The sequence below is a fragment of the Mastigoproctus giganteus genome, chromosome 13 (assembly GCF_048544385.1).
Source record: "Mastigoproctus giganteus isolate SK-2022 chromosome 13, ASM4854438v1, whole genome shotgun sequence".
Lineage (NCBI taxonomy): Eukaryota > Metazoa > Arthropoda > Arachnida > Uropygi > Thelyphonidae > Mastigoproctus > Mastigoproctus giganteus.
The window spans coordinates 92,798,624-92,814,375 of NC_143587.1; the positions used below are offsets into that span (position 1 = coordinate 92,798,624).

General features: G+C 34.9%; 1 protein-coding gene across 1 annotated transcript in view; it reads right to left on the minus strand.

The window, feature by feature from the left end:
* The window catches only part of Raf (serine/threonine kinase raf oncogene), a 439,038-nt gene that overhangs the window by 214,079 nt on the left and 209,207 nt on the right, over positions 1-15,752 (minus strand). The window contains exon 7 of the mRNA XM_090387771.1: positions 11,493-11,656. Within this exon, the coding sequence (XP_090243897.1) occupies positions 11,493-11,656 (164 nt within the window). The remainder of the gene's footprint in view (positions 1-11,492; positions 11,657-15,752) is intronic.

A 15,752-nucleotide genomic window follows, 5' to 3' on the forward strand; every position in this document is an offset into this window, starting at 1 on the left:
GTTAGTGTACCCACCTTGCAAATCAATTAGCAAAGCTACCACTTTTAGTTCTTCACAGATATTCCATTTGTATTCTTGATAGCATATTTTTTGTAAAAGAACCTGTAAGTTCTTGAACATTTCCTTCATGTGAACTGCATGGGCCAATGGTATAGTGGATACTTATTTTTATTATGAAGTAAAACTGCTTTCAAACTGACCTTGGTTGAATCAATGAAAAGCCTCCAGTGCTAGGGGACATGCTCCAGATGCAACTCTTTCATTAATTCCTGGACATTGTTATAATAAACCCAAGCACCATCCATGGAGTACTAGATCAATGTTAGATTGCCTCTTCCTACAAAAAGACAACTTGACACCCTTTTCAAGAAGATTCCACTGCTGAACCCATGATCCTAGTAACATAAAATTTGGAGGGGTCCAAATCTCTGACCAACTTGCTCAATTCTGCCTGAGTGATTAGATGTGGCTTTGCAGCAACAAGGGTTGAAAAGTCTGGATCTGTACACGTTCTGGGTTCTGCATCTTCTGGAGACTCCTTTTCCGTTCCTGAATCAGAGTCAAGTCTGTAAGTTTCTGGTGGCTTTGATAATGGCATTATATCATCGTGAGGAACTGACCTTAGAGCAGAAGGTATGTTGGGATACTCTAGTTTACGCTCAGATTTCCCAGAAAAACCAGACATATTGGTCCGCAAAAGTAATAATAATTAGATGGTTTCGAGGTTCCCACCGTATCACCGGAACAGCAAAAGGTACTGATTTATGACTACCTCTAAATTAGCCTGTTAATGTCCTTGAACATGAGCTAGAGGAACTCTTTGGAGCCCATACTTTATCTTGATCTCCAACCTTACATCCAAAATAGAGTTTATAGGCTTTTCTGACAAGTTCAATGATATCTGCTGTGATTTTAATACCACTTCTCCACAAATGTAGAAAAAGCTATCAGGCTTATTTTGGCAAGAATGCAACATTTTTTTCATGTACTGTTGAGGTACATGCAGATAAGAATACAATTAAGAAATTGTAGATTTTTATTTTTAATTTAAACACAGTTCACAATTTACACTAATGCACACAACACTTGTTTACAAACACCAATTGACTAAAACACTTGTTCACTTTGTTTACCACTCTCTCTCTCTCTCTGAAACACACACACTTTTTGAAGTACAAAAAGTCTTGCTTGGCGCGGAACCCACTCATATATAAATATACACACATGCACACACACCGGTAGAGAAGTTTCTAGAAGGCTCACAATGTTTCCAGAGAAATCCATTGAAAGTTCTAGAACCTTCCAGAAACATCCTGACCTTTCTTCTGCATGCAACAATATTCTAGAACATTTCAGAACATTCTTGAGTGCTGTAAAAAGTTCCCAAATGTACTAGAAAACTAAAATAAATATTTAGATAAAACAGATGGAAAAGATGATTAAACCAAATACAGGTCTTGGTTTTTGGCCTAATACCTACAATATTTGAAAACTGATACAGGTCTAGAGGCCCCATTTTAGGAGGGAAGCAACAAGATTGTTGAAGAGAGCAAAAGGGTAATCTTACCAAGAAAGGCTTCATTTCTGTAAATTGCAGTGTCTAATGACTAGGCACCTGTGAGGTGATCTGTTTCAGGTGTTTAAGGCTTTGAATGGATTGAGCAAGCTCAATGCTGATGACATTCTTCATCTTGCTTAGACTACACACACGAGGGGGTATAAATTAAAATTGAAGAAGGATAGTTGCAGGATAGATGTGAGAAGTTCTGCCTTCAGCCAGTGGTTGATTGATTGTTGGAACAAACTTCCATCTGATGTGGGAAGGTTTTTTTTTTTTTTTTTTGGCTGATGCTGTATAAACTTGCTTCATATGCTACTACTAATATTTTTTACACACAATTTTTCTCTCAGGAAACAATTATTTGCAAAGTGAAGTACTGTATATAGTTGTGTTTTAGTTCACCAATATTAGACAATCTTAAATGAAATAAGCCAGTAATAATTAAACAATTTTCAGAACTGCTCTACTGCACCAAGGTGCCATAAAAAAACAAGAAATGAATCAGGGTCTTTAGCAGGTGGCAGACTTCAAAAACAAGTCCATTAAAGTCCCAGGATTTTTAGATTATTAGTTTAATTTTTAGATATGTAACTAATTTGGATGGATAAAAACTGATAATTAATTTAGATAATTTTTAGAAGATAATATGTCAGCATACAAAAAGATATATTAAATTCTAAATAACTACTGCAAGTTCTGGTAGTGGAGTAGGTGCTTGTACTAAATGAAGATATTTACAGTCCCACTGGGCAATCAAGATCAGGGGAACAATGTTCTCACATAGCCGTGAGCAATGTGAGAACATTGTTCTCACATTGCCAAAGTCGCAACAAAATAGCACACTATCAATACTTCCAGAAAGTGATGAATTTAGCTAATTAATGGTCACAGGCAGCAGTCATCTTGGATACCGCACAAAGTCACTTGTGTTCCATAGCATTATAAAATATAAAAATATTATCTATGCAGATAAGCAACAACAGGTAGAACATCATTTGGTGATTGCTTGGTAGCGTGATACTTGTAGATTTAATAGCATTAGCATTAGTAGAGGCATTTGATGCAAGAAAGCAAGCTTATGCAGCATCAGCCAAAAAAAAAAAAACAAAAAAAAAAAAAAACATCACTTCCACTTCACCCCTCTGTTCGTTCAAAATACCTGTCCAGCTGAGCCTTAAACTTATTTAGGCTATCAACTTCCACGACAAGGGATGGAAGTCTGTTCCACCAGCCAACCAACCACCCGCTGGCTAAAGGCAAATTTCCGCACGTCTATCCTACATCTGTCTTTCCTCAATTTGAATTTATGCCCTCTCAGGTGATTATTCTGAGCAAGAGGAAGAATCCCATCAGCATTGAGCATGCTCAAACCATTCAAGGCTTTATACACCTCTATCAGATCACCTCGCTGGTGCCTAGTCTCCAGACACTGTAATTTGCAAAACTTAAGCCTTTATTCGTAAGAGCACCCCTTTGTTCCATTCACTAATCTTGTTGCCCTTCTCTGTACTCGTTCCAGCAGCTCTACGTCCTTCTTGAAATGAGGCTTCCAGACCTGTATACAGTACTCTAGGTGTGGCCTGACCATTGCCTTATACAAGGGAATAATCACCTCCTTATCCCTGCTAGAAAAATTCCTATATATCATTGACAATACACCATGAACTCTTGCAGCCCGTCTGCACTGCTCGGAGAACTTCATATCTGCCTGCACAACCACCCCCAGGTCCCTTTCATTCTCTACCACTGTCAGTGTTGTACCACAGAGTTGATACGTTGCTCTGGGGTTGCTGTTTCCCATGTGTAGTACTTTACATTTGTCAATGTTAAACTTCATTTGCCACCTCTCAGCCAATCTGCTCAACCTTTCCAGATCCTGTTGCAGCAGCATAGTGTCAGTAGTGTCCTTGACAACCCTGCCTACCTTTGTATCGTCTGCAAACTTCGACATTAAGCTTGATATACCATCATCAATATCATTTATGAATACAGAAAACAATAATGGACCCAACACTGAGCTCTGAGGGACTCCACTAATAACATAAGTCCACGACGAGCAGTGTCCATTGATTACCACTCTCTGTCTTCTCTCCCTCAGCCACCCCTTTATCCACAGCAGCAATTTGCCTCCAATGTCACACTGCTCCAATTTGTGCAGCAGTCTTCCATGTGCAACAGTATCAAAAGCCTTTCTAAGATCCAAGTATATAATATCAAAGTTATTCCCTGCATCCAGTTCCTTTGTGACTGCATCATAGTATCCAATCAAATTGGTCAGGCAAGACTTCCCCTTAACAAAACCATGCTGTGTCCGAGCTATAACTGAAGTCTTGTCTAAATGATCCTGCAGTGCTTCTTTAACTAGCGCCTCCATTAATTTTCCTGGAACAGAAGTTAAACTTACAGGTCTATAATTACTTGTGTCAGCCTTTGATCCTCCTTTGTGAATTGGGGTCACATTTGCACATCTCCAGTCTGTGGGTACCTCCCCTGAGTCCAAGGAAGCTCTCATAATTATGGCTAAGGGTTTGCTTACTTCCTCTGCTGCCTCCTTTAATATAACTGGATAGATCCCATCCACCCCAGGTGCCTTTCTTGTGTTTATCTTCAACAATTTCTCCTCCACTTTACTCTCAGTTATTACAAGATTCTCTAGCTTACTGCTAGATTTGAATACACCTCGGGCTTTCCCCTCACTAAATAACTCCTCGTGTGTGAATGTCGATGCAAAATATTCATTTAGTTTGTTAGCTACCTGAGCAGGATCCTCAACAGTTGACCCATCGATATCAAGTGGTCCAATTTGATTCATCCCCTTCCTTCTAGAGTTTACATAAGTAAAGAACTCTTTGCTGTTTTTCTTTGCATCCCTTGCCAAAGATTTCTCGCAATCTGCCTTCGCCTGCCTAACCTCCTTTGTAACTTGGTTACAGATCAACTTGTATCTATCATAGGCTTCTGTGTCATGTGTTAATTTGTATGTATCCCATGCATGTTTCTTCTCTGCCATATGCCTCATCAGTTCATCTGACATCCAAGGCCTAAACCTTGAACAATATTTCTTGGTTGGTATGTAAAGCCTAGTAGCTTCCAAGATAAGTTCTTTGAATGCTTCCCATTTTGCATTTGCTGTTGGTAACATCATCAGTTGGTCCCACTGTATAGAATTTAAATACTGTCTCAGTCCATCGTAGTCGCCTTTACGAAAGCAATAACCCTTCCCTTTACCCCGATGGTAGTTACCTCTTTGAGTAAATCCCACTTCAGCACACTGTGATCACTGCCGCCTAGTGGTTCATTTATCTGCAGATTCTTAATGCATGAAGAATCACTGCTGATAATCAAATCAAGAGTATTCCTCCCTCTAGTTGCCTCCCGAACATGCTGATGTAGAAAACAATCATCCAATAAATCCACAAAATCCTTGCTAGTGTGTGAGTGACCAGCCCCCAAATTCCAGTCAATATCTGGGAAATTAAAATCTCCCATTATAAGACTCTCTGATTTACTGGCCCACTCTATTTCCCTGTACAGTATCTTATTATACTTATCAGAGTCATTAGGCCTATAGCACACTCCTACTCTCAATTTTGATCTCCCAATGCTTATGTCACACCAAACTGATTCGACACTGCACTGTCCAGCGATGTCTACTGGCTTCACTTCCTTAGATTTTATGTATTTCTTAACTAATAGCATAACCCCTCCTCCCTTCCTATTCAGTCTATCCTTTCTGTAGACGTTGTACTCCCCAAATTCCAGTTCTGCATCTAATAATCCAGAAATGGCAAAAAACAAAGGAGCACACAACAGATACTAGCATCAGTATATTCCTCCTATTGGCAGTCCACTAAGTCATTACATTGCAAAACAAATACACAGAGTTCCTATTTTGACAGTTCACTGGAATATATTGTTAAAAAAAAAAAAAAAAAAAAAAATCTATCACTGTATGATACTAGCTGTTTATCTAAGGTGGCATATTTCAAAATAATGTAATTTCTTTGGCATTTAATTAAGAACAAAAAAATTCTATGACTGTTACTAGTTAGTCTGTTTCTTCCCTCTGGTTCTGTCACAAGCACTGAATATACTAATTCCAACAAAGTAAGTTTTGTCTTCCTGCATGATACATTTTTAAAAACATTTGTGGAGAAGTTAATCCAAATTTCATGTGTTCTGTCATCTGTGTGGCACCTGTTATCGTCTATTTGGGTTACCATTATATTTTCTGAAAAACAATCCTGTAGCAATTGGAGTTCTTTGCTGCAGCCTTCATGCCTAATATATCACTTGTAATGTTTTGGGGGATGCATGTGGACGTTTTGGAGGCCAACAGCTTTGCTTTAAAGAAAAAGAAAACCTTTTTCTTTAATAAAGAATACTGCTGTGAAAATTTGAACACACGATTCAAGTCCAATTTCAGAAATGAAAAGGGGGGGGGGGAGTGATTTGAAATCATTTCTTCCTGAGAACTTGAGTGGAAGTGTGTTTGAGGATGGAGAAAGCAGAGAAACACAAACCTCAACTATTACAAAAAGGGAGACTGAGTTGAAGAGGAGTTGCAAATTACTGAAAGTAAAGATGATGTTGAAAATGAAAGACTACCATGCCCAGAAATGCCTAATGATAATGAGAAATGCAGTGCAAATAAAGCTGATAGTGTGCTTATGGAGACTACACTGAATCAGTTGATCAAGGGAATGGCAACAGATTTAGAAAGGGAAATTTGTGAATTCCTAATATTCCTTTACATGAAAAAGTGTATAAAAATTGTACAGGCAACCATTTATCAGATTATAAATAGTTGCCTGTACAATGACATTCTATCATTCTCCAAAACTGTGCATATATCACTATTAAATTAAATTAAATTTAGGAAACACTAAAACCATAAAATAAATACAGCAAATTAATTAATGCTGTTAAAAGGGTTACAGGTATGCAAATCTATTACATTGGTTCACTGATTATTTATCAGCTGTGTCAATGCACCGATTTGTTCACCATTCGAAATGTAGTGACCCCACAAACACTGTAGGCCTTCTGGTCCTCAGATGAGATGAGGCTCAAATGGCAAGGCTGTTTTGATTTGTTATTGTTTCAGTATGGTCATGTTGTTATGGTGGGTTTTTAGTTCTGTTATTGTGTTATTTCAGAGAATTTAGCCATGGATGCCACTCAAGGGGCAAATTTGTCCTAATTGGCTGTAATTTATAAATTAATTGTTCTAACTGGGAATAATTTCACTTATTTTTAATTTAATTCGATATCACTTTATTCAAGCAACATGGTTAGTAAATGCATTGCAGCTATTAATGAGATTCTGCTGTGTGTGAGTGTGTGTGCATGCCTGTGTGTGTATATACACACACATGTACAAACACATATAAAGCAGAATCTCATTAATATAAAGTTCAATAGACAAATTTTCAGGTTTTGAAATAATGAGGTGTGCCAAAAATATCAATTTTTAGAGTTTCTTTGGTTCATATAATCTTAACTTTAACTCAAGCTTAGTTAAACAATAATAAGAATAAAATTTTTTAGATTTTCTTTTCTTTTATAAGTAAAGCCACGAGAAAGGAAAAACTTAAAGAAGGGTTTTGAAAATTTGAAGCTGAAGGGCATCAAAATTATTTATAATTACTATAAAATCAACCAACTCTTATTTTATGTGATTTTTAACCAGATATAATTTTGTAAATATACCATCTCTATTGGTTATATATTAGCAAAGTAATACCTGCTTTTTATTGTTATCTGTTTTAAATTATAATTTTTGTGTATAGTTATTATATAATAATCAGTTACCTGATTATTCCAAGGTCTGTGAATTTCAGGAGCTTTCCTAAAATCAGAGTTATGACTAACTTAAAATTAATACTGTTGATATTAGTAAGATGTGTCCCACAGAAAAATTTCAAGAGAATCGAAGCACTTTTTTTTTACGGTGATATGGTGCTAGGTTCCCACTGTCCATATGAGTGATGATGGGGTAAGCATAGCTTTAATTCTCTCAGTTTTTCTGTGGCACAAATGGTATTAGTTTTAGGTTATTTGTTACTGAGAAAGCTAATGAAATTCAAAGACCTTTGAATAAATTACAGGTAAATAATTATTGTAACTTTTAACTTTCAACCAAGAAAATTGAACTTAAAAATTGAACCTTTTCAATTTTTAATAGTGATTATATATAAATTTTTGCAAATGATTCTAAAATTATTGGTGACCCAGCTATACTCGAGACAGGCAAAGAAAGATCCATGTGATATTTGCTCACATAATTGTATAGTATTGTAAAGTTTCCACTCTATCAGTTAGTGCTAGGAGAATAACATTGGTTATAAATGAGTCCCTTTTTAGAACACCGTCCCCCCTCTTGTACTTCATATAAGTGTAGGGGGGTCAGGTAATAGAGCAGAATAAAAAAATTAAACTTGGCAAGTTTGTTTCACAAAACGAAGGGAAGAAAATAAGCGAAATTATGAGCAGCTGACTGATGTTTTAACTTGTCTTTAGTGGAAATTTAAGAATTGTATTTTTATATATATTTTATACATTCTTTTATATGTGGTGCAACAAATTCTAATATGAATGACTGTCAACCTAACGTGAATAACACGACTGACTGGCTTCAAATTATTCAATAACATAAACAAAATGTTTCACTAAAGGTATTATTATTATTATTATTATTTTTTTTTTTTTTTTGACTATACAGAATAGGAAGTTTTACTATACAGAATAGGAGCAAAAAAAAAAAAAAATAAAATAAAATAAAAATAAAAATAAATAAATAAATAAATAAAAAATAAAAAAAAATAATAAATAAAATAATTTGAAATAACCAACATTCCAAATTAATGATGAATTAGCCAAACTCCACTGTAATTGAAACAAACATATAATTAGTATCATATAAAACACTAAAACAGTATTAATATTAAAGAAAACATGCAACCAATTAACTCCTTAATAAATAAATTAATTTAAAGAGTGATTCCAATTTTTTTGCATGCATTCTTAACTGCAGCACAGATATTATCATATGCAACAGATGTTTTATTATAAACAGAGGAGCAAAAAAAAAAAAAAAAAAAAAAAATACCTGCTTTTTATTGTTATCTGCAGCCATCAATGTATTCAATAAATTTAAGGATCATTTTAAAAGGCAGGTGTGCACTTCCTCAATGTTGCTATCACATCTGTTTTCTGGATCGCATTATTTTTCACTGTTATTCTCACCAAACCCACTTTTATGAACGTTTATTACAGTAAAATCTCATTAATACAAACTCGGTTTATACAAAGTACTCGTTTATATGAAGCACATGCCATTCCCTTGCAAAAGGATAGGCTTTTCTATGTTTATATATTCGTTTATTACAAACTTTGGTTAATATGTATTAGAAAGTTCATTTTCATCTCGTGAGAAATAAATATTGTTATTTTCTATGTTTAATACAAATCTTGGCATAGATGTCCAATTATTGCCTCTGGCCAAGCAGTTCCCTGCTTCCCAAAGGATGGCAATGACTTGTTAGAATTTACTTTTGTGTAAACAAAACCAGTTTATGGTAGCTACAACTTAAATGCACTCTGATAAAATGTCATTGTGAAGAATGAGCTTAAATTAACAAAAGAAAAAAAAAAGAAGTTGTTTACATACACTCCCCCACTCTCCATGAGATTAAGGTCAGTTACAATTGTTACATTACCTATCAGTTCAAAGATTCTCTTGCTACAATAGAGTATAATCTACTTTTAGTGCCATTTTATCTGAGCTGATGTCTTTTTTTTTTTGGAACTTGTCTTTAAATTAATTTAAAGTTTGTTCATATTAAATCTTATCTAGCAGTGTTATGGCGAAAAAATGTAAACGGACAGAATTAAGCCTGGATATTAAACTGAAAACTATACAAAGGGCTGATAGGATGGATCAAAGTAAAAGACATTGCAAAGGAATACAACATCCCTTTATCTACTTTATCTACAATACTGAAAAACCGAAAAACTTGAAGTGCATGACACTGGAGCAGCAATAAAAATCAGGTAATGAATTCGTGGAGCTTGAAATAAAACATTTTGAGTGGTATCAACAAATCATGCATCTAATTTGCCAATATCAGGTCCGATTTTGCAAGAAGGGGAAAATTATCTAGCTCACCAACATAGATTTTTAGTGACTTCAAATGCAGCAGTGGGTGGCTCAAAAGATTTAAAAACAGGAGTAACTTGGTTACGCAAAATGTTTGCTGTGAGTCTGGATTAGCCGAAAAAGAAAAGGCTACAGATTGATTGTTTTCTCTACACAGTCCATTCTTAAAAAATATGAGGATATTTTTAATCTTGATGAGACAGGTTTATTTTATAATTTGCTGCCACAAAACATTTGCTATTCGAGGAGAGTCTTATCACAGTGGAAAATGAAGTAAACAATGACTCACTGCTCTGTAATTCAGATGGTAGTACAAAACTACGCCCACTTGTGATTGGTAAGTTTTCAAAGCCAAGATGTTTTAAAGAAGTTAACCAACTTCCCTGTGAATATAAGGCCAATAGAATTGCTTGGCTTACAGTCAAAATTTTTTAGTCTTGGTTATCAAAAGTGGACTGAAGAATGGCTTCAGAAAAAAGGAACATTTTGATGATTCTAGATCCTTGGTACAGCACATTCTGCCGAGTCGCTTAAGTTGACAAATATACGGCTGTTGTTTTTACCTCCCCATACCATCAGTTTTATGCAGCCACTGGATCAAGGCACCATTTATAACCCCAAGAGAGCATACAAGAGCCCACCTGATAAGGTACTTGATCAGCAACACAGAAGCAGTGAACAATTTGCAGCCAAACTGGAATGTCTTGGATGCTATCCACAATCTTGTTATTGCTTGGGACAGTATTGCATCAAGTGTAATAATCAACTGCTTCAGAAACAGTGGCTTTAGAGAGAATATCATCAAAAAACAGGGTCCAGCAGATGAGTGTGATAGCAACATTGAAAATGGGGGAATTTGAAGGAGCATATGAACCTTTTGGGCAAATTTGAAGAGTTTGTGAAGGTGGATGAAGTTGCTACCACAGCAACGCCAAAAACAGAAGAGTTGCTGAGCACCAAGCAAAACAATGATGTTTTTGTTATCTGCAACAGCGAAAGTGAAGAAGCACACACACACTGCCATATAAAAAAAAAATGTCCAAAATGCATTGAGCATAATAGAGAATGTGCTGGCCTGCAGTAACGTTGATAGAGAAACAACATTGCATTTGATAATGTCTGTGCTGTAGTTAAAAATGCATATAGGAAAAACACTGCATAAACAACATTGGATTCTTTCTTTAAATTAGATTAATTTATTAAGAAGTTAATGGTTTGTATGTCTCCTTTTACATTAAGATTGTAATTCTTTTTAGTGTGATACTAAAATATTGTATATTTCAAAATATATAGTGTACAATATTTTCATTTCCATTAATCGCTTTTCTCTTAGTTTATCTTACAAATAAAATAAAATTTTTAAAAAATGTGTTATTTTTATTACTGTATTGTTAGACAAGGCTGAGGACATGAGCATCAAAAAGTTGGACTGGCCAGCCCAGAGCCCTGACCTCAATTCTATAGAGAATCTCTGGGTTGAACTAGATCGTTGGGTTTGTGAGAAGTGACTGCCCAACAAACAGCTCTACTGGTTGTTGCTTTGAAGGCCAAATGGCAGAAAATATCAGAGGATATTTACAAAAAATTGGTGGAGGATGTTCCACAGAGACTAGAGGTAGTCATAAATGCAGGTAGGTGTCTGGATAATTTTTGTGAGTGGGTGGGGTGAGTGAGAGGGTGTGCGAGTCACAGTAAATAACAAACTGTAAAAAAATCCTCAAAAATAGCTGTATTAATAATTCTTATTCACCTAATTAACTTTCTACTTACTGCCTGTAATAATTATGCTCAACTCTAAGTGGCTGGCATAGAGTAGGAACACCAGCTGCACAACGTTGGTGAAATCTATAACCACATGTCTGGCACCGGAATCCGTGGAAAAGGAGTCTGCGACAACATTCACAAAAAGCAAGGGTGAAGAATGTCTTGCGAACCTAAATTAGAAGTGATTCTTATTAAAAAGAGCATTTCTTTCTTATATGTCAGTAAATTAACAAAAAAAAAAAAAAAAAAAAAAAAAAAAACTGTGCAATCAATTGCGGTGAAATTCTATTAAAACAGCATGTAACTTTAAAAAATTAATGTTTGCTCATCTTAGATTTTTCATTTATTTATTATTTTTATTTTAGCATAACTCATAACACAGTGTATACTCCAACAACAATGCATATTCACATAAGAGTAATATTTACAAATAAATACAATAAAAAATATACAGTGCTTATTTGCAGCAAAGCAAAATTAAAATTGCTTGTTTTACAGTTAACCTGAGTGCACAGTTCCAAGATCAAACTCCAGAATAAAATCTTGAAAAAATACCCACGATTTAAATAAAAAGTTACCATTTACAACAAAGCAGAGTCAAAATTATTTAATTTTGAACTGTCTAATTGGAAAAAGGTATTTGTATCCACAAATGGATCCAGATTTAATTTATTCAATAGAAATAGACTGGTAACCAGTGAGTTGTTTTGACCATAATTAGTACAAAATTTTGCTAAGAATAATGAAAACTTTTAAGCACCTAAAGGAGACCACAAAAGACACATTGGATAAACAACCTACATCTTAAATTTTGTTGTCAAACATCTTGCTGTAGGTATATCAGGTATATTCTGGTGAAAGTGCCGTCCACTTTTAACAGTAGCTGAGCAGAATATTTATTTTGCCTATACATTTTATATATTTTTATTCATTCATATGCATATACATAAATATATTTTTATTCATTACTGTGGTAAAAATAACTGTCATAACTCAAAAGATTTGTTTCTTCTAAATTAAAATAGTTAAAAAAATATATATTTTTCTAACTCTTCCTATAAAGCAGGGGTGGGCAACTTTTTTCGTCAGCGGGTCAAATGAAATTTTTGTATCATGACGCGGGCCGGAATAGATTGAATGATTTAACAAAAAAAATCAGAACCGGAAAAAATGTTACATTACTTGAATTAAAAAATTATTAATGTATTTAAAAAAAAACAGTAAATACAATATTTAAATAGAAGTCGATTATAGATAGGTACAGATAAGAACTACAATTTGGAATAAACATTTTTATTGTTATGATAACAAAGTAAATGCAGAAAACAAAAACTTTAATGTGAGGGATTACATTTGGAATGTTCCTGATTTATGATTTTATCAAAATTGAGATTTAATTCACTAGTGGCTATTCGTAGAACTGCTTCTAAATTTTCATCCGTTATTCTTGATCTTATTTTGCTCTTTGTATTTTTCATTAAAGAAAATTTAGTTTTGCATAAGTATGTCGATCCAAAGAATGCCAAATATTTCTGCGCATTATCCAGAATATTTTTAAACATTTCTGGATTTAATGAGGCATAAAAGTTCGTTATTGTTTTTTTCAGCAAATTGATTCTTTAATATTAAATTTGATTATAAATTTATCAGTTCCAACTGGATACAAGGTGGTAGTAGTAGTGGCATGTGATGCAAGAAAGCAAGTGTATGAGCTTATGCAGCATCAGCCAAAAAAAAAAAAAAAAAAAATCACACCATTCCCTCCAAATGCCTGTCCAGTTCCTCCTTAAATTTATTCAACCTACCAACTTCCACAACGACAGATGGAAGTTTGTTCCAACAATTAACCACCAGCTGGCTAAAGGCAAATTTCCGCACATCTATTCTACATCTGTCTTTTCTTAATTTGAATTTATGCCCCTTAGGTTTGTAATCTGAACAAGTGGAAGGATCCCATTAGAATTCAGCGTGCTCTACCCATTCAAGGACTTTTACACTTCAATCAGATCACCGCGCAGGTGCCTAGTCTTCAGCCACTGCAATTTGCAGAACTTAAGCCTCTCTTGGTAAGAGGATCCCTTCATTCCCCTCACCAATCTTGTTGCCCTTCTTTGTACATGCTCAAGTAAATCTACATCCTTCCTAAAATGAGGCCTCCAGACCTGTACACAGTACTCAAGGCGTGGTCTGACCAATGCCTTATACAAAATTCCTATATATCATTGACAAAACCCCATGACCTGCCCTGGCAGCCTGTCTGCATTGCTCAGGAAACTTCATATCTGACTGCACAATTACTCCCAGGTCTTTTTCATTTTCTACTACCTTAAGTGTAGTACCACACCGTTGGTACGTTTCTCTGGGGTTACTTCTACCCACATGCAGTACTTTGCATTTGTCAAGGTTAAACTTCAGTTGCCACTTCTTAGCCCATCTGCCCAAATTATCTAGATCCTGTTGCAGTAGCACACTGCCATTACTGTCATTAACAACCCTGCCATCCTTTGTATCATCTGCAAACTTCGACACTAAGCCTGATATGCCTTCATCAATATCATTGATAAATATACAAAACAACAGTGGTCCCAACACCGAACCCTGTGGGACTTCACTAATAACATTAGTCCACGAAGAGCAACACCCATTGATTACCACCCTCTGTCTTCTCCCACTTAACCATCCTTTTATCCATTGTAGCAACTTACCCTTAATACCATTCTGCTCCAATTTGTACAATAGTCTTCCATGCGCAACAGTGTCAAAAGCTTTCCTGAAATCCAAATATATGATATCAAAATTATTTTTTGCATCCAGTTCCTTTGTAACCACATCATAATATCCTATCAAATTTGTCAGACAAGACTTTCCCTTAACAAACCCATGCTGTGTCTGAATTATTGCTGCAGTCTTGTCTAGATGATCCTGCAATGCGTCTTTAACCAGTGACTCCATTATTTTACCCGGAACAGAAGTTAAACTAGGTGGTGCATCATTGACATTAAAATTAAATGGTAGGCTTACTAAAGATAGATCTTTAGAAATTTTCTGAAAATCATCAAATCTTCTTGTAAATTCATTAAATAAGTCACTTATTATAGCCTCATATTTCTTAAAATTAGCACATTTCAAGTTTTTTTTCTCTTTTTTGTAAGATTGGAAAGTGAGTTAACTGTTTATTTTGGAATTGTTGTGAAAATAACTTGATTTTTCTCGTAAACGATGTGACATTTGTATACATATCAAAAATAAATAGTCCTTTCCCTTGTAATAATAAATTTAATTCATTTTGATGCGAAAACATATCAACAGAGAAGAAAAAGTCGTTCAGCCATTGTTCATCTTTTAATTCACAAAATTCATTCAGCTTGTCCTTAGCATTTAAAAAGTTTACAATTTCATCCAACAAATCATGAAATTGTTTTAACACTTTTGCAAGACTAAGCCATCTTAGTCTTGCAACGTAAGAACACTCATCGGTGAAGACAGGATATTACAGCTGGAAAAGGAATTAGAAAATGTGAATTGGAATATCATCGGTTTGGCTGAAACAAGAAGAAGAAATGAATCACTTATAAGTTTATCAAGTGGAAATCTGCTGTACACCAATGGAAACAGTGAAAGGAGTGAAGGTGGAGTTGGGTTTCTGGTCCATAAAGATTTTAAAAACAACATTTTGGAATTCAAAAGTACATCACCAAGAGTGTCAAGACTAATACTCAAGATTTCTAAGAGATACAAGCTAAAGATTATAATGATTTATGCACCAACATCGAGCCATGATGATGAAGAGGTTGAAGAAATGTACACCGAAATTGAGTCTTCTAGATGAGCAGAAAACCCACTACACTATTATTATGGGAGACTTCAATGCTAAGGTTGGAAAACGACAAATCAGCGCAGAAAGAGGAACTATAGGAAATTTTTTAATTGGTGAAAAAAATAAAAGAGGTGAAAGACTTGTGGAATTTGCAGAATCTCAAGGACTGTCAGTAATGAACACTTTTTTCAAGAAAAGGGTGAACAGAAAGTGGACATGAAAGAGTCCAAATGGATTAACTACTAATGAAATCGACTTCATCCTCACTAACAGAAGATATATTGTGAATGATGATACCGTCCTGAATAAGGTAAATGTTGGAAGTGATCACAGAATGGTAAGATGTACACTTGATATAGATGTAGGAAAGGAAAGGAAAAAACTGACTCGAGTAAATAATACAAAGGTCTTTGAGATAACAGAAGAGGAGAAAAAGCAGTATGTACTGG